This window comes from Cebus imitator, unplaced genomic scaffold, assembly GCF_001604975.1.
Source record: "Cebus imitator isolate Cc_AM_T3 unplaced genomic scaffold, Cebus_imitator-1.0 Scaffold73, whole genome shotgun sequence".
In the NCBI taxonomy this organism is placed as follows: domain Eukaryota; kingdom Metazoa; phylum Chordata; class Mammalia; order Primates; family Cebidae; genus Cebus; species Cebus imitator.
In genome coordinates this window covers 3,378,103-3,401,843 of record NW_016107388.1, presented here as the reverse complement: position 1 = coordinate 3,401,843, position 23,741 = coordinate 3,378,103, and the positions used below count along the sequence as shown (strand labels likewise).

Genomic DNA, 23,741 nt, shown 5'->3' with positions numbered 1-23,741 from the left:
AAAAAAAAAAAGAAAATAAAAGAAAAGAGACACATCGTCTTTGAGTATAAATTGAAAGACATTTATATAGATTAAATGGTATTGCAAATTTTGGTGTATCATTTTGTGTTTTAGCCAATCATCAAACAGTTGTTTCCTTAAAAACTTTGGTCCACGTGAGGATTAAATTATCTTTAAAACTATATGATTATTCATGATCTTGAAGAGTAGAGTTTGGAACTGATCAGTTCATGATGTTGGGGTCATTCAGGCAGTCTTTGTGTGGACTAGTTAGGGTTACATGGCTCACCAGCTTCTGCTGACTTACTTCCTGTTTCTTCTTTGGCTGTCTTGCAAAAACGCATCCTGTGCAGTGGGGGGAAATTTCCTGTTACTCCTCTTACTGTTATTAATTGTGTCTTTTAATGGCTTGGTTATTTTATGAAAAAAAATGTGTGGTAGATGATGTACAATTAATTTATCATTCATAAAACTTTATGGACACACTGTAGCTCTGTAAACATGAGTGTGGTCACAAAGTTTCTAAGACATAGCTGAGAGAGTCAGCTCATGAAGTTCAGGGATTATCCTTGCAGAATGAGGAATAGCTCCACAGTCCTTGCTGGGTAAAAGTGAATTTGTCATTTACAGTGGCCCATTAATTCTCTTAGGAATCACAAGGCCTATTTCAGATGAAGGCACAAGACTGGAACTTTTCGCCACGATTCTGTCTCCTGATTTCCTAAAACTGCAATCCAGTTAGCCATGTGCAGATTGTTTGCATATCCTGCAGCCCAGCCTGCCAGGGGGCAGTACCTGTCAGATGTGAGGGAAGCAGGTCTGAGTGGGGAGACATTGCATTGCAGTGCAAGCGCAGTGGAAGCCTTAGCCAGCTCTGCCGAGAGTCCTGGTGCTAGGCGGCGCTTCAGAGTCAGTCCTGCCTTGAGGCGGGGTGAATATGGGCTCTCCCAGGGAGGTATGGCTTTGGGTTAAATGGCCCTTTGGTTGAGGGCAGTTTTCAGAAGTGAATTCAGCTAAGGCCCATCGGCTCCCCACACTTTCAGCTGGTCGGAAAGTGGTGTACCTGAGTCCTGAGAAGGCGGGGAGTGCACGCCGCGGTATCCACTCACATCTGCACCTTTCCAGCTTGAATCCTCTTATATTTGCTTTGTATATTAAGGTCATTATCCACCTGTACTTATCCCCAGTCCCTTCATCCTTGCCAAGTTCCTCTGCTGATCTAGACACTTTACTTGTTTGCATGACTCAAATCCTCTGAAGGTCACCATGACCTTTAGATTCTCTGGCTGCTAACCTGTTGATTCGCTAACAAGTTTGGGCCAGAAAAAGTAAAGAGATACCCCAGTGGGTTGCTTGGGTTCTATATATATATCCTGTTCCAATATGTCATAAGCCCCCAGCCCTACAACTTCCAGTGACCAGGGCTAGTGACTCCTGCCAGGATGGCAACTACCTTCCTTTCCTGCTGTCTCTCAGCACAAGAACCCAAGTGACTGAGAAAGGGGTCTGAGCTCAAAGTTGAATAGGACTCTTGCCATGTACCCTAGTGGAAGCATTCTTCCCTTGGGAACCAAGATCCTCAGACCCACAGGACCTAGATTTGGGGTAATAAATGTACAAATGCATTAAGTAGGTCACTGGGAATTGTGGTAAACCAATCTCCTCCTAACTGTACCTTTTTTGTTTTTGGATCCTTGTATTCAAACTGCTGAAGACATAGCATTCTCTAATGATTTTTTTATTGGGCATGATACCTTCCAGGAAGACACTCACCGTGGCAGGCGTCACCTCCAAGCTAGCCTCTCAGCTGTGCCTCCATGAGGCCATTTCACTGCTCCATCAGGCTAGCAATCTCTGGGCTGTGTGGTGTGATAGAATCAGTGAATCTTGTGATTATAGTCCCACAGTTATTTTCCTAAGTGGGTTCCTTGGTCCGGGGAGATGCATGGGGATTTCCTGTTGGCAGAGCAGACACTCTGCATGGCGTCTGGTAGACAGTGGTCCTGGCTGAGGCTCTGAAGGCAGAGAAGGCAAATTCATGCCCAGAATTCATGTCAGCTCCAGTCAAGTTCAGTTACTGCCCCTTCTACAGTGGAAGGGTCCAGTGGTTGGCTGGTTTCTTCCAGGAATGCAGAAATGGGGCCATGTTGGGAGGATTCATTGTCAGCATTGATTTCTTTTGGAAGTAGATCGGACATTAGGCTATGGGCATAGCTAAATCAGTCTTAGTGAGAGCCTGTGCTGCTGGGCCTGTTCAATGCCCGCCACCAATGCTACTCCATCAGTGACCCTACTGGGCCAGCCCTGGAAAGGTTGAAAACAGACTAGACAGCTCTACCTGGCCAGGTCGTTCTGCCTGTAGGTGGATTCATGCCTCCTCTGGAAATGCTCTTCAGTGACTGCTCTCACGCAAGATTAAGACCTTCCCATTTCACCCCAAGTCTCCCAAGTTCACCCACATGCCCCTTCCTCAGACCTCCTTTTCCCTGATATTCCAGTTAGACCCTTCATCTCCTTGTCCCTGCCTAACCAGTTAAGCTCTTCACTTTGTCCATGGGCCCATATGTTTTCTTACCTCAGCCACTTTTCTCTCCACACAGAGTGGAGAACCAGCCGCGCCTGTGCCTGGCCCTATAACTCTGCCTGTTGGGAAGATTTCTTCTCTCTGCTCCTTTCAGACTCACCCTTAAGTTGTGACCTGCCGACCGTCTTCAGACTGCGCTCAGATGCTGAGATGACCCATGAACGAACTAACTCCTCCTTCTCTTTCCTTCATAGCGGGTATTCCAAAGCCTGTGCATGCCCTGCATGGGGTAATTGAGGGTGAGGTGCTCCCGCCACTGTGGTGGATGTTGTGGGTCTTAGCTGCCTGCTCGTGGAGGTTGCTTGCTCCCACTAGACTTGCTTCAGCTGAATCTTAGACCTTCCTTTTCATGATGGACTGTTTCTGGGCCTGCTTGACATTATGACTCGATGGCTCTAACAGGATCCAGTTCACGATGGTCGGCTCTGACATCATGGTCAAGGACTTTGTCTCTACTGGGGTTGTTTTCATAGCAGTGCATATGACATACCTTGCTCCAGTCCCCTGTAGGTCTGCATTGTGATTTGCCTCTTAGACCTTGCTGTGAATTCCATCGGCGTCTTTTCCGACCACAGTACCCCTAATCAAACCATTGGCTTTACCCAGTTGTATGGTCCAAGCAACAGGGCTTCCCACACTGCAGCCTGGACTTGCTGTGCACAAAGCGGCCTTGTCTCTGAATGTGTGATTCAGAGCGGTAGTCCCTAGTGTGGAATATGCTATCCCCAGAAACTTAAACAGCCAATATGGCACTATGTTTCCTTCCCAGTGGTGGGAAGCGTGAGATGTAATAATTGGTCCTTTGTTACAAGTGGGCACATGCCAGAATGTCCCAGACCACTGAGCTCCTAAGCACTTCAATGATAACAGTGTGCCCTGAATCTTTGCTCGACTTAATCTTCCATCTCTCAAACACAGATGTCTTCTCAAAGTCTCCAAAATACTTGCCACTTCTTGCTTCCCTGTTCTCATTAGCATGGTATCATCAACAAAATTTGCTAAGGGGATGGTGTCTGGGTTATCCAGCTTATCCGGGTCCCTTCAGACTATATCCTGACAAAGGACAGCAGTTAGCAAGGCCTTCAGCAAGATCACAGCTCTGTACTCTTCTCATCATCAGATGCTAACAACTCTTGGTTCTGCTTCCTGACAGAGATGGAAAAGAACACACTTACCATGTCAGGGGCTGCAAAACATGCATTTGTGTCTATGTTAATCCACTAAAGCAAAGATCTCATATTTTGGCATAACAGCTGCAGTTGGAATCAGCACTTGTTTAACTTGACGGCAGTCCACTGTCAGCCTCCAGAAACAGTCTTATAGGGTACACACTGGTTAATTAAATGGAAAAAAAAGATAAAGACCATCAGCCATGCATCCTATAAGTTTTAAGGATGGTACAGCTTGAATCTCTCTTATCTGAAATGCTTGGGACATAGAAGTGTATTTGATTTTGGATTTTTCAGAATGTGTAATATTTGCATATATATGAGATATCTTGGGGTTGGGACCCAAGTCTGCACAGGAAATTTATTTATGTTTTATCTACATGTTTTACACATGGGCTGAAGTTAATTTCATGCAATATTTAAAAAAAATTTTGTGCTTGAAACAAAGTTTTGACTGTGTGTTTTGCCTGAATCTGTCACATGAGGTGAGATGTGGAATTTTCCATGTGTGGCATCATGTCAATGCCCCCAAAATTCAAATTTTGGAGCATTTTGGATCACTAGATTTGAGATACTCAACCTGTACTAATGTTTGCCATTCCATCCAGAATATAATGTTGAAATCTACTCTCTGGTAACAGGATGAGAGAAGTTTTAGAGGATTTCATTTGTGGATTTCACTTTATTAGCTCTTAAACAACCAGCCAAGAAACCAATATGTATCTGCACCAGTTATACATGCAGAGACCAGTGGTACACCCATGAGAAAGATCTGTGGAGCCAGGAAACCCAGTGGGACAGGGCTCCATTTGTGATCTGCCCCCACATCCTCCCTCTCTATCCAAGGGCCATGATGAAGCTTCGGACCCTAGGTATCAACTTGGACGGTGAGTGCAGCAGTCCTTGCATGATCGTGCAGGCTTTTTCCCCAGAGTAATTGTTCTCTAAATAAACGACCATAGGTCCTTAAGAAAAGAGACTATGGAGAACATCACCGTTGGGAACATTCTTGAGAGGACATGGCTCTTCTCTTTCAATCATTGGGTTCTGAGTTTAGCAACAGCCTCAGGCACAGAGACAAAAGGCCAAGGATGATGGATTTTTACTGGGATGGGTTTCCTGACCTGTGCAAGGCATCTAGCCTAGAACGTCCACTTATCAGAATCTTTTGATCCTTTCTTTATCCTTTGCAATGGCAGTTCTGGAATTGCTGATTAGTGTGGGCCATTGTTTGTCTAGGCTTTCAGAAGCCAGTCTGGCCTAGGAGATGGCTTGCACATCAACGTTCTTTTATCCAAGTTAATCTTCCATACCTTGGGTCCAGTACTTTCAGGATCCAGCCTGTCTGTACACTTCTAGCTCCTGCCAAGCGTATGAGCTAGATGCTGCAGCTCCTTTTGCCCCGGGTACCGTTCCTATTCTTAGAAAGCCAGATGTGGTGTGTTGAATTTGGTTATTGTTCAGGGGGCAAGGAGGGGAGTTGGAAGCATGTATTCCTCATCTCCAGTATGATTCAGGGAGAAGGGGACTAATCGTATGGCTCAGAGGGTCCAGGGCACTCTCAGGATTTAATATTTTTTAGTGTGTCAACCAAAAGTTCCAGACCCTGTCACCATACACAGTAGACATTTCAAGTTTAACGTGCTCCAGTCCGAATTCCTAATCTCCAACCCTTGCGAATCTTGCTTCTGCAAGTCCTACCCATTTCAGCAATGGTAACTACATGATTCCAGTTTTTAAGAAAAACCTTGTGGGCATCCTTGATCCTTCACTCTCTTTCACATCGCTCATCTAATCTCTCATAATTCCATTTGCTTTCTCTTGCAAATATCTTCAGAATCTCACCAGTTCTCACCACCACTGCTAGTACAGCCACAGTCCAAATCATTTATATCTCTTATCTGGTTTATTGCCATAACCCCTGACCATTCTCCTTGTTTCTAACCTTCTATCTGCAACCTGTTCTTATCATGGAAGCCAGAACAGTACTCCTAAAATACAAATCATCCTGTCACTCTGTCAAAACACTACAACGTCTTTGAATCTCACTATGTCAGAGTTCCTAAAATGATCTGTAGTTCTCAGCACAATCTGAATCCATTATTTCTCTGACCTCATGCCCTTTTATTCCTCCTCCCTCCCTGTGCCTAAGCCTCCATGTTCGCCTTCAAATGTGCCATACACAACACTGTCTCAGGACATTTGCACCTGCTGTTTCTGCTGCCTCAAATCCTGTGCCCCCCATCTCTGCATTTTCTCCCTTACCTAACCTCCTTCAGATCTTTACAGAAATTTAGCCTTCTTGATGGCGCTTTTCCTGACCACATGGTCTAAAACTCTGATCCTTTGTTAGCATATATTTCCTCTTCCCTTTTCTGCTGTATTTTTTTTTAAGGCAAAATCAATCAGGACATAGGCATAGGCAAGGATTTCTGCTGTATTTTTTCCCAAAGCAAACATCTTTAAACATACTATGTATTTTACTTAATTTAATGATTTTCTATCTCCTTTCCCCATAATAAACCTCTAGGAAGAGAGACATTTTTTTCAACTTTCTTCAACGCTATATCCTTAAAACTTAGGACATTGCTAAATAAATGTTTATTTAGCACTTATTACATGTTTATTGAATAAGTGAATATTTCCAAAGGTATATAAACTGGAAATATAGCACTGTCCATATACATTGATTTTGCTGAGTAATAGTTGAGTTTCGTTTTACCTAGACATATGCAAAAGGGTTTAAAAATCAGTGGCATTAATTAATAACCATTATTCTAAGTATAGATTGCATTTGTTTTAGAAATGTGGTATGGAAATGCAAATTAACACAGACATGATTCTTCAAGTAATTTATGTATTTGGGTAATTAGGCCAAATGTACACATGGATACCATTGAGAACAGCTGCAAGGCAAACTCTCAACCAAAAAACAAAAAGAATCACCTCTCTTTAATCACGCCTCATCTTATATTTATAAATGAAAAATGCCTGTTCTTTCCTACGTCAAGGAAAATTTTCTCCATCAGTATCTCAAAACAGTGGTCATCCCTGACTCCACCCTCATGTATTAATTGTGCTGGTTTTGGACGTTATGTATGCACTTTCATTGCCTAGATTCTTTGACTCAACCATATGTGTATGGGGTTCATCAGCATAAAGGAAATTTGATATTATCCTGTAAGAAAAAGTTGAGGACTGTAATTCTAAGCCAAATAAAGTTCAGCAATTGGTCTCTACAAAGTAAGATCATAATTTGGAAAGCTTTTTATGTTCTTCCATCATCGGCTGTGTTCACTCACTGGAGAAGTCTGCTCATTAAATCATTGAGCAGTATGATGTGGATAGTTTTAAGGTTAGTATTACATAATTATAGATATAATTTAGGTCCAGACTGCCTGGGTTCAAATCTTTTCATTAATAGCTGCTTTATATTTGACATATCAACCTCTCTGAGCTTTAGAGATGTAATAGCAGCAACCTCAGGATATTATTACAAGAATTCAGTGGACTGATATGTGTAAATCATTTAGAACACCCCCTGGCACATTGTAACTCACTAAATCTCACCTGCTATCATTGGCTCGCCTGGGTTTAGAACCTACAATTAAAGTCAGGACCTTTGACTTTGAGTCTGTAATACTTTTGGTAATCAAAGAAATTTGCAGCTCACATTGGTGGTACATTATACCAGGCTGCAAATGCACCTGTTAAGACTCTTTTTTTTTTTTTTAAGTAACACTTTATTGAAGTATAACACATATCCAGAAAAATGCACGACTTATGAATGTCTCGCTTTATGAGTTTTCACTAGATGAACATACCCATGAAACCACCACCAGAACAAGGAACTGGACTTTATCAGCACCCCAGCCATCTCTTTCATACCTCCCCCAGCCGTGACCCTCACAAAAGTAATCACTGTGACTCTGCCCCCATCAATTCATTGTGCTGGTTTTGGACGTTATGTATGCACTTTCATTGCCTAGATTCTTTGTCTCAACCATATGCGTATGGAGTTCATCAGCATTATTTGTAGCAACAGTTGCCTTTTCCTCATGGCCAGTGTATTCAGGGGCATGAATATTCCACCATCTTTTATTCATTCTGCAGTCAAAGGACTACACAATGTTTCCAGTTTGGGAGAGACCACTGCTGTGACTATTACTGAACATGCCTTTTTGTGCATATATGGACATGGCTCTTTCAGGTGCGCACTTAGGAATGGAGTGTCTGGGCCATGGGTAGACATCTATTCACCTTTAGTAGATACTGCTGAGAAGCTTACAAAGCAGCCATATGGATTTACCTTTGCCAGCAGTGAGTGTTCCAGTTGCCTGAGCTCCTTACCGACATTTGGGGTTTGTCGATCTTTTCATTTTAGCCATCCCAGTTGGCATGAGCAGTACCTAAGTGTAGGTGTTTGCATTTCCCTGGAGATGAAATAATCTGAGCACGTTTGCATTTGTGCACCGGCCAAAAGTTCTTTTGTGAAGTGACTGCCCATGCACTTTGCCTAGTTTTAAAATTGGCAGTGTGTCTTTTCTTATTTATTTGGAAGAATTCTTTATATATTCTGTATAGAAGTTATTTTTTGATGTAGGTACCTCAAATACCTTCTCCCACTCTTTGGCTTGCTTTTTCTCTCTTAATGGTCTTTGGAAAACCATATAGCATGACATACATATAGAAGAGCATGCATATCAAGAAGCAGGGCTCATAGCTCTTCACAACCTGACAGTGCTTGTGTGAATGGATGGAGAAATAGGATATTAATAGGAGGCTCCCCTTACTGGTTGACAACGTCTGGCAAATAAAAGTTTTTCATTTTAATGTGCTCTGATTTGTCAGTGTTTTCCTTTAAATTAGCGTTGTTTGTAAATTGCTTGAGAAATTTCTGCTTATCCTCAGGTCACGAAGATATTATCTCACATTTCCTTCTAGAAGTTTTATTATATTACAGTGCAAATTCACAGTCCTTCTGGAGTTGTTTATTGTATATATTGTGAAGTACAAGTAAAGGCATCTTTTTTTCAGATAAATCTACAATTGATTGAGCACCATTCACTGAAGAAACAGCCCTTTACCCAATGATGCCTTTGTCATCAATTTACCGTATACGTGTGGGTCTCTTCTGGACCTGATAAATGGAATATCTGTGCTGTGCCAGTGGTCTGGTTTTTTTTTTTTTTTATGTTTGCACCAATAATACCTAATCTCAACTACCACAGTTTTATGATAAAGTTTGACATCCAAAATTGTAAGTCTTCCAAGTTTGTTGTTCTTTGCCAACATTGTCTTTCCTCTTCTTTATTCTTTTCATTCCCATAGAAATTGTAGAATTAACTTGTTAATGTCTAAGAAATATCCCCTGGAACACTGGTAGGAATTGCACTGAATCTAACAGATAAGAAAGGGGAGAGTTGAAATTGCTATACTGAGTCTTTTCATCCATGAGCACATTACATCTCTCTCTTTATTTAGGTCTTCATTAGTTTCTTACTGTGTTCTTTATTGTGTATAGGTTTTGTACATCTGTTGGATTTATTTCTAGGTGTTTCATATTTCTGCGCTATTGTACATTTTAATTTTTATTTTCTAATTGAGTGTGGCTGGTTTATAGAAGAACAATTAACTTTTGAACAGTAAACTCACCAAATTTACTTATTTTTAAATTGTTTGTGTAGATTTTTTTTGGATTTCCCTCAAACACAATCATGTCTCTGCAAATAATAATAGTCTAATTTTTTATTTTTCAATCATCATATCTTTGTTGTTTTTTTTTTCTGTCAATCTTCTTAGTACTAATTCAGATTCATACTTCTTGGCCCCTTTCAATGAATCTGTGGTGTTCTGTCTGATTAGAAGAAATCAGTAGGAATACCTGTTATGAATTCTCCATGAAAATGTTAGAGCATGTAAGTGTTTTCCTTGGACTCAGAGGCTCACGATCTCTGTTTATTTTTGTATTTTATTCTTTTTGGGATGCGTGCACAGAATGTATCTATTGCTGAACCTACATTTTACAAATATGTTACATATCTTCTGAAAACTGCATTGAGAATCTATTACAATAGTAGACAATTTGAAAACTCTAGATTTGGCAGACTCACAGACTAACATATCTTTTCTGAAACCTGAAAGGTCAACGCATTTGACTTCTAAACATACTTTCAGCACAGATTTGATCACTAGTGTTATCTAGTGATGGTTTGCTTCTATGATTTTTCAAATAAAATTTCAGTCAACTGTTGTCATCAAAGGAAATACCATTTCAAGTGAGAATTCAAGTTTCTAAATAGAAGCATTTCTCAAATATGTAATCAAAAAGTTTCAGGTAAAAAATATAGATCTTTTAAATATATTTTAATACAATCAAAACCTGAAAAGTATGGAGTTGAAAGATATTTTCTGCACTGATAAAGTTCCCTGGGGAATGTTCGATGTTTAAAGCAATAGTTTGATTGAATGGAACAATAAATGCAGGGCTGAGTGTATTTTTTCTCTTTCTTTCTCATCTACTAGAAAAATATAGATAATAGAGCTCATTTATTTCCTTAACATTTCAGAGCTCCACAGATGGGAAAACACAGCCCAGTGGAAATGATTTCTGGCAACCTTGAGAAGATATGTTAGCATTTTGTGGCATTTCTCTCAGTGACATGTAAAGCATGGCTTTCCCTCATTGCAGTGTCACAGTGAAGTGTCACAATAAAGCCAAAATAGTGTGCCCTCAGGGAAAACTAGGAAAAGGGACCATTTTCCATGCACACACAAAGGGTAATATTTATTATAAAGCCTTTCATTTTAGCTCCAAATGCTGCCTGGGCCGTGGGTATTTTCCGGTGGAGAAATGCACAGAATGTGAGACTTAAAGCAAATGTTATGTGTAAATCTAATGCAATTTATGTAAATATAAATAATATGTTAAAAAGTAGAATGCATTTATGGACATACATGCATGCGTAAATCTCTGTAGCGTGCCAGGGAGAAAGCTTGTGAGGCTGCAAAGTGACAGCATTAGCTAGTGTTGATGGAATCCAGAGAGCCCTGAGCTGGGAGCCAGGACAGTTCCATCTTTACCTATTTCTGTCACTACTAGCACAGATGTTATCTCTTTTATCCACAAAACCTGTGGATATAGAAGTTATTATTCCCATTTGGTAGATGAAGAATTTGATGTTCCAGAAATGTAACTATCTATTGCAGATTACACAGCTAGTATTACCTAACTAATTTCACATACTCTTATTATCAAATACAATAGTTTATTATAAGCTAAACTTGTAGTTGTGATAAAAACCTTACATATCCTCTTTATTCTACACTCACACAGTTATTATTTGGACCCAAATATTGAACTTGATTTTTATGGCCATCAATTGCCATCTCATTAAGTTCATGCTCCTGTCCCAGGCTATGGACGTTTTGGGAGCATCTTAGTTATATTTTTCTAGGTGTTTGTCATTGCTGTAACTCAGCATCTTCTTCAGATTGAATGATTGTTGTGTATATCCTCACTCAAATCACTGGGCAAGTTCCTGTGTCCAGAACCTTTCCTCTAGTTTGAGAGATTGCTATTTCATCCAGCTTCTACTTTAAACAGCTGTCGGATGCACACAGAAATTACCCACATCTATGTCTTGGTGTGGTAAAAATGGAGGAGAGGGCGAGAGCTTTGGGGAGTTACAGACTTGAACTCAAATATTGGCCTCACTATTAGCAGTTAACGTGATTCTGAAAGTGTTGCTTGTTTGTATAAGTAAATTTGGAAGATGATATTAACAACACACAGTTTGTAAGGCTCTCAGTGGTAGTGTGGGTTCAGGCCCATTCATCGCCCCAGCTGTCAAAGAAAGAAATGACTTTTTTTGATGACTGATATTAGCCATCCCCACCACGCGAGGTCTCTGTGATCAATGCTTCCTGATGCCAACAGATAATCTCCTCTTTCTACTTCTCTCCTTCCTCTGTTCTATTATGGTAAGAACATGCAGCATGAGATCTCATTTTTAAGTGTACAGTACACTGTTGTTACTGTAGGTTCAGTGTTGAACAGCAGACTCTAGAGCTAATTCATCTTGCTTGACTGAAACTTCATGCCTGTTGATTAGTAACTCTCATTTCCCTCTCCCCAACCCCTGGCAACCACCATCCCACTCTGATTTTATACTTCTGACTATTGTAGATACTGATAGTGCACTCACTCTGTGTTTGTCTTTCATTTGTTTGGCTTATTTCACTGAGAATAACATCCTCAAACTTCATCTATATTGTTGCATATCACAATATTTTTATTTCATTGTATGTATGCACCACATATCAGTTTATCATTTATTCATGGATATTAAGGTGGTTTCCTTGGCTATTGGGAATAGTTGCAATGAACATAGAAATGTAATGAACATAGAAAGCTGGGTGAATGTTCCTCAAAAATACAACTACCATATGATCCAGCAGCCCCACTTCTGGGTATTCACGCAACAGAATTGAAATCAGGATCCCAAAACATTTTCACTTTAATACCCCTTGTTAGCCTTTTCCCCAATACCAACATTATGCTTAAATGACTGTGATTTTTAGAATCCACTTCTTTTCCCTGCTTTAATATCTGAACGACATAGGAGTCTCTCCCATTTGCTACTAATCTTGGCTCATGATAATGGCTTAGTGATCTTAGTTTTATATTTTGTAAGGATTTTTTTGGTGGAAATTCATTTGACTTAGGGTACTTGAGCTACTTTAGGGAACCTGTTTAACTCTCTTCAAGAGTTTCAAGAGGTTTGTAGAGTTTCTGTAGGAACTCTATGCCCCTTTGGTTTGTGTCTTCTGCCTCCTTGTTGAGCCCCTCAAAGCCAGTCTCCTTTGACAAAGAAGGCAAGCATAAGGGTGTTTCTGCTCCTCTGTACTGACTCTCACTACATCATAATCTACGGTGTAGATGTGCGTTTTCCTTGACAAACGAGCAGAGGCAGTCCATGCAGGTAGGTCCTCACCTTCTGCCCAGTTTTCTTTTTTCTTTTTTTTTTTTTTTTGGACGGAGTTTCGCTCTTGTTACCCAGCCTGGAGTGCAATGGCGCAATCTCGGCTCACCGCAACCTCCGCCTCCTGGGTTCAGGCAATTCTCCTGCCTCAGCCTCCTGAGTAGCTGGGATTACAGGCATGCACCACCATGCCCAGCTAATTTTTTGTATTTTTAGTAGAGACGGGGTTTCACCATGTTGACCAGGATGGTCTCGATCTCTTGACCTCGTGATCCACCCGCCTCGGCCTCCCAAAGTGCTGGGATTACAGGCTTGAGCCACCGCGCCCGGCCTCTGCCCAGTTTTCTTATCACGGCGGTGTGTGCTCTTACAGTCATCTGGTTATTTGCTCCATATTCTGTACATGGTCCCTTTAAATTTGGGCTCATCAGAGAAGTTTTGTGAAAGCACATTGCTTGATTTAGGAACTTCATTCTTCTTTTACTTATCAAGGTGATTTTTAATTTTATACTTTTAAATCTTCTTAAAGACATTTTCAGCTCTTGAATTATATCTTCTTCCAGAATCTTTTTTTTTTTCTTTCTTAGAAGAAATGATGCTTTTTCCCCCCTTGGACATTTTTGAATCTACTCTTCTAAAGCCAAGAGTTCCTATGTGACTATAACTGAGTCATTTTCACGAATAGGCCACCATCTTTTGCGTTGATGTTTGTAAAATAATGGTTTAAGGCCTTTCTTTATTTAGGTAATATTCCTGAGGATTTTAGTCATCTTTTAGAGATGGAGTAAGTCCTATGTTTTTACTCTGAATCTAGGATTCTCTCCCCTGGATCTTTTCATGTAAAGCTCCACATTTTTCTTCAAAATACATTTAATAAATATCTCTCATAGACTCGCAGTTGGCTAAACCCTCTGATTTTCATGGATCTTGCCAAGAGAATGTTTGTCTTAACTTCACACATAGCGTGATCTGCATTAATTCTGAGTGAGCTATATGTAGGAAATCTATTTTGAAAGGGCCACCCTCAGGAGCATTTCCAAATAAAACCATATGAGAACAGGAGTGAGGATAAACTGTTGTCCATTTTTGTGAAATCCAATCTTATTTCTCCTCCTTTTATTTGTTCTATGTGCCAAGTGAGTGAGAATCAGGAGGCAGAATGCCACGTAGCATCTTTTCACGTTTTGTGCGTTAGATGACTGGAGACGAGCAGACAGGAGGCTCATAGTTAGCCCCTCGCTCTGTGTGCCTTCCTTTCAAGTCAAAGCCCAAGATGTGTGCCATTTCAAGTTTGAGCCACAACTGTGGCAGAGATAAGCAGTTTCAGTAGCAAACAACTATTTGAGAAACTTTATGATTTATCCATACTGGACACTTTTTTTTTTTTTTTGTATCTGGTGGTATATTTTTCACATTAGCTGTTTCTTAGGATTAGCAAACCACTGCAAATCTTGTTTCATCCCTCCCTGGGTATTTAGTGTAGTGCCAAGCAAAGCACAGATTAACATATGCTTACTCAGGATTAAGGATGATTTAAAAAAAAAAAAATCTTCTGATAGGCAGTCAAATAGAATCCACACAGTTCAATGGATTCCACAGATGGGACGTTTTTGTTAGTGCCAGTGACTAACCCTAAACCTCTAGTCCCAAGTTTCCAAAGGCTTTAGGTTAGATGGCATGAAAGTCAAATGTCAAACAGCAGTAAATGCTCGTTTACCATATTCTTAATTTGCCTCAATCACTACAGTGTTGCCTATGATTGCTCCATGGCAAAGAAGAGGAGAGCTGAAGATCAGGCTTTGGGGGTCCCCGTCAACAAAAGGAAATCCCTGCTAATGAAGCCCCGACACTACAGCCCAAACGCAGACTGCCAAGAAGACCGTGGTGACAGGACGGAGGACGACGGCCCACTGGAAACACACGATCACTCTACCGCAGGTAGCATGAAGGACCGCCCAAACCCGACCTGCTCCCTGGCTCTAGGGACTCTGTCCTCATTCATGTAGAGCATGTGGCTTGTATGGTTGTAAGAGCATATTTAGATTTGGAAGCAAAATCAAACATTTATTTTACGTGACATTCATTTATTGAGGACTCATTTTAAATCAGTAACTGTGGAGGGTCCATAGAGAAGAAACAGAGGGTCCTTGCCCTATCCATTTTCAAAAGCAGTGGATTGAACTTCACCTATTTTTGAAGAAAATACAAGTTACTAAGTCTCAGAGTTGAAGAGCACTTTTTCTTCCTAACAGGAAGAATTTTTGAAAGAATTTTTTAAATTCAAGGGTATATTTAAGCTTTAAGACACCTTCGCAATGATCAAGTTATGTACAATGTTAATGAATGATTATAATATATATAATATATTACAGCTAAAACATTTGTTTTTTTTATTTTTTAATCAACATGTATGGTATTTACTCCAAAATAACATGAACCAATACAACTGGTCTGTGACCTTAATATTTTTAATATTTTTTGAATAAATGCTTATAGCAATTGACTACAGAATCAACCTAAAGTTGGCAGATTAGAGTCTTCTTCAGAAGGACACTGAAGGAAAATGATGTCTTATAGAAAAGATATCACTGTGCCCATTATTTCAAAAATAAATGATTTGTTTCCTTTTAGGTACACATTTTAGTTCATTGATTCGCTTCTTCACTTATTCATCAAACACCCTTTGTGTGCTAAGTATAATGTGTTTAATGTTTCAAAACTTCAGGATTTCTTTCCTCCCCACTGTTATTCACTTTAGTTCCTGGTAGTCACGTGCCTCTAGGAATTGGAATATCATTAATCACTTTCTGCAATGAGGCCGAAGCTGAGGGATGTGCAAAAAATCTCAAAAATTATAGAAAACAATTAAGATCTGAAACTTGACTTAGTAGAAAATGAAACTAGGTATATATTCTATTAAAGCTAATGTTTTTTTCTGAATGTGAATTTTAAAGGAATCAAAATACTTTGCTACTTAAGAAGAAGTGCTAATTATGCAAACAAAAGGCAATGAGATTCTTATGTAATAAATTTTTATGATATATAAAATTATGGTTAGCAATAAGAATTAATAGAAAAGATTTTAAAGCATAGTTATGAGTGAGCATAGATCTCAGGTCAGAATCATCCTGGATCCAGTAATATTGGCTTTGAAGTAGAGTTGACAATTCTGTGGTTGAAACAAAGTTGTATTCTGATTTGAAGGTGTTTAAGTAAATTATTTGACTTTGCTGCATTTATCAGGTGATTTAAAGCCTCATAGCTCATCTGCAAATTATAATTACACTTGACTTTTTTTGTTTCCTTGGACCGATCAGTTTTGTTTGTTTTTTGTTTGTGTGTTTGTTTTGTTTTGTTTTGGTTTTTGAGATGAAGCCTCACTCAGCCGCCCAGGCTGGAGTGCAATGGTGCGATCTCGGCTCACTGCAACCTTTGCCTCCTGGGTTCAGGAATTCTCCTGCCTCAGCCTCCTGAGTAGCTGGGATTACAGCCACGCCCAGCAAATTTTTGTATTTTTGGTAGAGACAGGGTTTCACTATGTTGGCTAGGCTGGTCTCGAACTCCTGACCTGAAGTGATCACCTGCCTCAGCCTCCCAAAGTGCTGGGATTACAAATGTGAGCCACTGCTCCTGGCTCAGTTTTACTTGTTGATTCATGAAAATTTGCAGGTTGAATCTAGTATTAGGGAAAGTCTTTGAATCATTTGTGGTTAGACTGCAGTATAATGCCTCTAGCTGACATTAATTAGTCAAGTATTTAAGAAAGTGTGTGTGCTTTTGCATCAGCATGTTCTTGGAAGTGCTGTGAAGACCGACTGCATCTGGTCGCTGACTTGCCACCTTCTATTGTAGTTTGTTGATAACTGTACGTGTTTAATATTAACCAAGTGAATATGTTGTCTAGATGTACTCCAGTTAAACATACAGTTACAAGCACTGATGGGCATCTATTTGCAGGTTCACAAAAATAGGTTAACTATTTTTATACTTCATATTAGAACCACTAATAATAATAATAATGAATATGCTAAAATTACAACAGGGGTGACCATTGGTTTTGAGTTCTTAATATATTCCAGACATATAAATGGTATCATTTAGTCCACATAATGCCACCAGTGTGTGTGATTATGGGCACAGTTGTACAGATGAAATCACTGGGGACTAAAGAGATTTGACGCTGAAGGTAATGCATCTTATAGGTGTTAGAAGGAAGATAATTGGGAAGCAATAGGAAGGACTGGCAAAATAATTATTTCCCAGCTAACTGTGCTGTGTAATTCAATTGTCCTCACGCAATGACTACCTTCAGACTCCAGACTGAACAAATTTCCTACAGTGTCAAATCATGAAGTCACAATTTCCGGTAATGGCAGGACCCATGCCTAGTCAAAAGAACAAAGATTCTAAGTTGCCTTCAGCCCTCTGAACAAGTTGCCCCCAACCCTCCTAGGAGGAAAGAGAGCTGAGTTAGTGCCTAAGCCAGCATAGGGCTTTTCATCCAGTCTCTCATTTACTCTGGGTACCCCAGGGTATTTACCTGGCCAGGTATGTGCCCAATGATATCATCTGCAACTGGGAATCTCAGATGGTGAGAGAAGGGCTGGTGCTTAGGAAGAGACTGAGGTCAGGAGCTTCAATGCTGCAAAGTTTTATTCTGTTTTATGGCACAAACTTCATCCATATCCTCAAACTGCTGTCTTTCAAAACAATCCAGGTCCCTGTTAAGGGGGATAGATGAAAACGTGGACAAGCCATGCAGTTACCTGTTCCTTCCTTGGGAGATGAGCTTGCACATACTACCAGAAAGGAGGAAGAGCAATAAGATGGGCTTTCCTGACACAGGCGGGGAGAATGAGAGTCGCTGGAAGGAAGATGAACCAAGCCCAGATATGGGGTCCCCAGCAGCATAACCACAAACTCCTGGGGAAACCCGTCACAGTCATAGAAGTTTTAAGGGCTGGAAGAACACTTTTAACCTATGTTATCTTTCAACAGATAGCAAATAAGGGGTAAACCGCTCTGCTTTCAGAACTTTGAAAGATGAATTCATTTTTCCAAGACTTTTATTCCCAGTAAAATGTACATATTCAAGAGGCCTGGAAAACCGATTTACCTATAAAAGGAACCTCGCTAGTTACAGAAACAGAACTGAAATCCAATTATAGTAAAATCCAGTTACCAAAGGAGACAAACTCAAAATATGTTGTGACTTTCAGAGGATGTTTTAAAGTTGTATCATCTCAGAACAGCCAGCATCTATTCCAGGATTCATTAGTATCTATCTGTAGGATTATCAGAAAACTCGGAGTGGAGGTCTTGGTTTAAAATAAATAAACAACCGTGAACTTGTACGTATCAGGCAGAAGCATTTACTTTTCGCTCTAGAAAAGCATCCCAGCTCCAGCCCCTGCTCCCTCCCCACACTGTAAATGTGCTCAGGATGGAGAAAGTCCTGGACCCGTGAACAGTCTGCTCTCTGGCTGTAACCCTTTGGTTATGCCCCGCCAAGAGCTGATCCTAGAAATTTTCTGACCTATTAGAGTTTTGCTGTTAAGAAAGTTGAGGTTGATTCACTTGTTAGTTTCTATTTTGTTGTGTTGTTTATTTTATTTATAATGTCAGCATCATCGTTCTTCTCATTGAAAGTTAGCTGACAATTGCATTTTAGTATCTTCATATAAATTAATACTCAAACTTGGGAAAACCATGAGCTACTCGTGTTCTTAGCCATTGCTCCTAAGGGCCTCTGTGTTTCCAAAACACCGACCAGGACATTCAGCCTCTGTGGCTGTGGGACCTGGAGCGATGTGCCCTGGCTGGCCACGTGGTCTCAAGCAAGCCCTTCCCTCCATAGAACTGCAGTTTCCCTTGTGTGCACTGGAGTCGAAAATGCCTTTCTTGTGCTTATTGTGACAATGAAATGAAATACACAGCTGAACACCAGGCCAGAAACAAACAATTTGTTGTCCTAAGAGGGATCCTTGGACTGATCCAATCCAGTCATCAGATCATTGGATCTTCTTTGTTTTGAAGATGAGGACCCAGTCTCAGGTAATCAAGGGTCTGTCCAAGGTCACGCAGCAGGCAGTCCAGGCCAGCCACACCACCTCAACCCCCTAGAGATTTCTCCTTCCACATCGTACATTGCACACTCACTCCCAGTCTCCAAAGGCAGCTGGTGAACATGGCATAGTGTGCTGGGAGTGGGGATGAACTCAGTTGAGTCTTCTCGATAGTGGGACCCTTGAGGGTCAATGTTAGTAATTATCCTGGGTAAAAAACAAGCCAATCTTATTTATGATAAGGGTTGCATACAACCCATGCCGTGACTAGCTTCTAAAACAATACCTGGGGCAGGGACAAGAAAGCCACCCTTGACTGGATACCTGTTGGCTATTCCTGTGCGGCCCCTGCAGGGTACACAGGGTGATAACTGTTCTCCTCAATGCGTCATTGGTGGCGCCAAGCTCAGGCGGGTGACGCAGCCCCAGTGAGCTCACAAGAAAGGGCGCCAGGATCACAACTCAAGCCTGGGTCCACCTGATGCTAACGACAGGGCTCTTTATGTTGGTTCAGTGGCAGAGGCACTAAATACATCACCATGCCCCCAAGGAAAATAGACACAGGCAGCCCGAGAAAATGCAGGCAGCCCATCACAAAGCTGGGGGAAACAAGCACCCCATCCCAGATCTCTCAGCTTCCAAAGCAGACTCAACTTTTTTTCTTACGGCTCCAGTGAAAGCCTGGGAGGGGGAGGATGTGGAAAGTTGGTTTACAGATTTGCAGAACATCCCTAGAAACCCGCACGTGCTGTGCACGTAGGCACCTCTGTCGGTGGGGCTCCTCTTTTTCTGAGGAATAATTAATAAATATTTTCTTTTAGCATATAACAAACAGTTGAACCAAACAATTATGTAAACTGGAAATGACCCAAAATGCGAGCAGTTGGCAGCAGCACAGTGAAATGCATTGTCGTGCACATGTGCGTTTTTGTCACTCCCGCCTCTCTGGTGATCTGCACTTAATAGGAATATTTTAAACTATGTAGCTAAGCAACAGAGGTAATTGTTGCTTTCTAGAGCTTTTGTTAGTACTCTAACACAGCCCAAATATGCATAATTAGGTATAATGTCTATAAATCATTATCGTACACATGTGGGTAGTTAAGTGCAGTGAGAGAATAGTTCAATGAATTGAGCATATTCACTGAAAATGCTTTTTATTTGTTTTCTGTAGTTCATAATACTTTAAAATTATCATAACCCTTTACACTTTCTCTTAATAGCCAACTGTGATATTAAGAAAAACTTCATTTGCATTTTAGACTGTGTTTAATATATTATTTAAACCTGGAGTTCCTCCGATATGAATTCAGGAGAGAGTAGACCATCCTATCAAATATTATGTGCCTGTTTATCCAGCCTCTTTTCTAGGAACTAAAATGTTAAATTTTTCAGTTTATGTTGAATAGATCCCAACAAAAGACTGCACCCTATAATCAGCATTATTTACAGGGGCTAGTGTTGTGACTGAATTCTTCCCTTCATCCAAAAATGCTTTTAGTTACTATGGCAATATTTACTTGATCCTGGCAGTCCAGTGTTGATTTACGGAGATAATTACCAGAAAGGAAGATGATGGAGATGTATTTCTGAGTGTCCTTGTCGGAGACAATGTTTATAAAAAATTAAATGAGACCAAAAAGACACATTGTCTTCCACACAGACACCCTCTCCGTCAGTGCTCATACCGGATGGCTGTGCTTTTCTTCCCTCCAGAGATGTTTATTAGCGCAGAATGCACTGCTCTTGGTGTATTTAACAGTTTTTAATGGGGCTTCTTATCGGGTGCTTCCCATCCCCCCACCCTGCCCTGGAGACGCAGAAACAGTCCTCCTATTTTTTGGATGCCTGGGGGCTGTTGCAGGCACTTCACAGCCTGGTGTTCGCTGGGCACACCCCACGTGTCTGGGCTTGGGCCGGAGTCACCTATGATTCCCCGTCCTCACTTGCTGTGTCTTGCACTGGGATGGGCTTGGGTGGGCTGATTGTCATCTGTACACTCCGTCACCCCAAACTGGCCACTCCCGGAGCAAAAGGGGTAGCGGGCACCCAAGGGACTGTCCTGGACAGCAGGCATCGGGTGGGGGGCTTCTCAAGGGGTGCCTTCACATTCTGGACCCAAAGCAGCCTGGTACTTAGAACAACTGGTTACCTACTGTCCAGCACCCTCCAACAGCCCCACCTGGTCTCATTTTCTCGTTACACAAATGCAGTGAGTCATGGACCAGAAAATGTGTTACTATTTAAGATACGGTTTGATCATGCTAATCTTCCTGTTTGTGTTTCCTTCAATATGGAATTTTAGGCTGACACTTACAAAGGTAAACAGGAAGTCTTGAAAGTCTCAGGAAGATGTATTTTGCTTCTTAGCTAACATTCCATGAAATCTGAAAGCATGTCTGAGAAAGACTAGGGAGTAGAAAACATGAACCAAATGGCTTGAAAATACATTGACATGCTAACAGAGAAGCTGATCAATATTGCCTTTACGGTGTATACTGTTATATATATTTGATTTTCTTCTGGTTGGCTAAGAGTTGGGAATATAAGTACAGCAGCAATAATTTCACATTCAGCAAACACTATTATCGTTAAGTATCTACTTCTTGTCTTGGTCAGCACCCCAGATGCACTTAGCTCTTAACATGTTGGAAATTATAATAGCTCATTTCTTTTGACACAATTCTCAGAATATTAAGGTCTAAGTTTTCTCTTAAGAGGATATGTGTTTCTCTCACCAATGTTTATAAAATTAATAGAGATGACATATGACACATACTCTGTATGTATATGTGTACATATATGTATGTGTGTATACATATGTATATGAATACATATGTTTATATACATGTAGTTTGGTGCAATTTTCCTAAAACATTTTTTTTCTTGCTCTCAAATATTGGTTTTCTTTTTCCATAGAGGAAATTGTGATAAAATCTATGGATGAAAGTCTTCTTTCAACTGCACAAGAAAACTCCAGTAGGAAGGAAGACAGGTACTCTTGTTATCAGGAGCTCATGGTCAAGTCTTTAATGCACTTGGGGAAATTTGAAAAAAATGTATCTGTTCAGACCATAAGTGAAAACGTAAATGACAGTGGCATCCAGTCTTTAAGAGCAGAGAGTGATGAAGCAGAAGAATGCTTTCTGATTCATTCTGATGATGGAAGAGATAAGATCGAGGACTCTCAGCCACCGTTCTGCTCCTCTGATGACAACGAAAGTAACTCTGAAAGTGCAGAAAACGGCTGGGACAGTGGCTCCAACTTCTCAGAAGAAACCAAACCACCTGGGGCCCCAAAGTATGTTTTAACAGATCATAAAAAAGACCTGTTGGAAGTTCCTGAAATAAAAACTGAAGGTGACAAGTTTATCCCTTGCGAGAACAGGTGTGATTCTGAAACAGAAAGGAAAGACCCACCGAATGCTCACGCGGAGCCCCTGGATGGCCATGCCCGGCCCTCCTTCCCCAGTGTTGGGGAGGAAGATAGCGAGAGCCTGGCAGCAATGACGGAGGAGTGTAAAGACCTGGAAAAGGCCAAGGGGAACTTAAGTTTGCTGGAGCAGGCAATTGCTCTGCAGGCTGAGCGAGGTTGTGTTTTCCATAACACCTACAAAGAGCTCGACAGGGTCCTGCTGGAGCACCTAGCCGGGGAAAGGAGGCAAACCAAAGTTGCTGACATGGGTGGAAGACAAATCTTTAACAATAAACGTAAGACACATTTTTGCATTTATTTTAGGAATAAGAGTGCTTTAGGGTTTGGAAAAAAAGGTCAGATTTGATTATTTTTTCAGATAGCTTTTTGACAATTTAATGCAACTTAAAAGTCAATTTATAATTATAAAATAAACAATTTCTTTCTTTTCCCCCGCTCTCTAGATTAACCTCCAATCAAGCTGTGTTAGTTTTGGAGTATTTTCACACATGAGAAAAGGTTCATTGCATCTATTTCTTTTAATTTAACTGCTTTTTAAAACTGCATCATACCTTTAGAAAGCACTTTATTTGACACTGTTGGAAGTACCTCAGTGTTTACTGGATCTTAAATCACTTATTGCCAAATCAGTTCCAGAAACTTAACTTTTCTTTCCCATCCTCAGTCTTGGATTATCTAACTTGTAATCCAGGCAGAACGCTCTGGTCCTTTTTGGGATAAACCTGGCTGTTAAGGTGTTTATGAGACCGGCTATCCAACTCAGGTCCTATACATCTCAGGGCCAAACCTGAATGAGAGAGTAGATATGCTTTTAGGAGACTTTAGAATTGTTCTTCAGACCTTGGGGAAACCGCGTCTCTCCTTCACTGAGGCATTTCCCTGCTCCTTCTCCCCGGAGTCTTGCAGCAGATGGGCCTGATGCTGTTTCCAGCAGTCTTATGGAGCTTCCCAGTGGCAGTCCTTAGTGCCTAGGCTCCTTGATCAGGATGAGTATTTCCCGATCCCATCATCATCAGTGCGCCATAACTTGTTTTTCCTTTTTCCATAAGTTTCCAGGTGATTATTGGTCCCTCTGAAACCTGAGAGGCACAGATTTAGGGAGAGGAGTACCTTAGAAAAAATCAGGGCAGTGAACTCAAGGAGCTTACAAGAATAACATGTTAGTGTGGTTGAGAAGTTCTGATTGCTGAGAGTTATCCAGAAACAAATTGTATATTTGGTCATTTTCAATCCATTTTAGCACTCACCTGCAATCTTGACAAATGATGTCTTGCAGCTCAGAGCTGAGGAAAGAAAAAATGATAAAATGGTGTCATGTAGTGAGGAGCGAGGTAACGCCATGCGAGCATCCTGCAAGGGTTGCAGTGGGGACAGAATATTAATGACTAGCCTGTGGTTCAGGACAGGACGCTGTCTCTAGCTCTGTGCACTCCCACTAGTGTGCAACTTATTGTATTTAACTTTCTAAGTAAACTACAAAATCAGAAAAAAGATGAAATTTAC

The 23,741-nt window shown here is 40.8% G+C and overlaps 1 protein-coding gene and 2 long non-coding RNA genes across 10 annotated transcripts in view; 2 read left to right on the top strand and 1 right to left on the bottom strand.

Moving 5' to 3' along the window:
* Positions 1–362, bottom strand: part of LOC119471771 — a 4,832-nt gene extending 4,470 nt beyond the window's left edge. The window contains exon 1 of the long non-coding RNA XR_005200854.1: positions 290–362. This is a non-coding gene — a long non-coding RNA (uncharacterized LOC119471771). The remainder of the gene's footprint in view (positions 1–289) is intronic.
* The window catches only part of LOC119471770, a 241,325-nt gene extending 226,670 nt beyond the window's left edge, over positions 1–14,655 (top strand). Inside the window, exon 7 of the long non-coding RNA XR_005200851.1 lies at positions 14,485–14,655. This is a non-coding gene — a long non-coding RNA (uncharacterized LOC119471770). The remainder of the gene's footprint in view (positions 1–14,484) is intronic.
* Positions 1–23,741, top strand: part of LOC108306691 (ST18 C2H2C-type zinc finger transcription factor) — a 140,950-nt gene that overhangs the window by 59,306 nt on the left and 57,903 nt on the right. For all 8 annotated transcript variants that reach the window (XM_037739701.1, XM_037739699.1, XM_037739698.1 and 5 more), the window contains 2 exons: positions 14,485–14,675; positions 21,722–22,513. In XM_037739701.1, the coding sequence (XP_037595629.1) occupies positions 14,485–14,675; positions 21,722–22,513 (983 nt within the window). The remainder of the gene's footprint in view (positions 1–14,484; positions 14,676–21,721; positions 22,514–23,741) is intronic.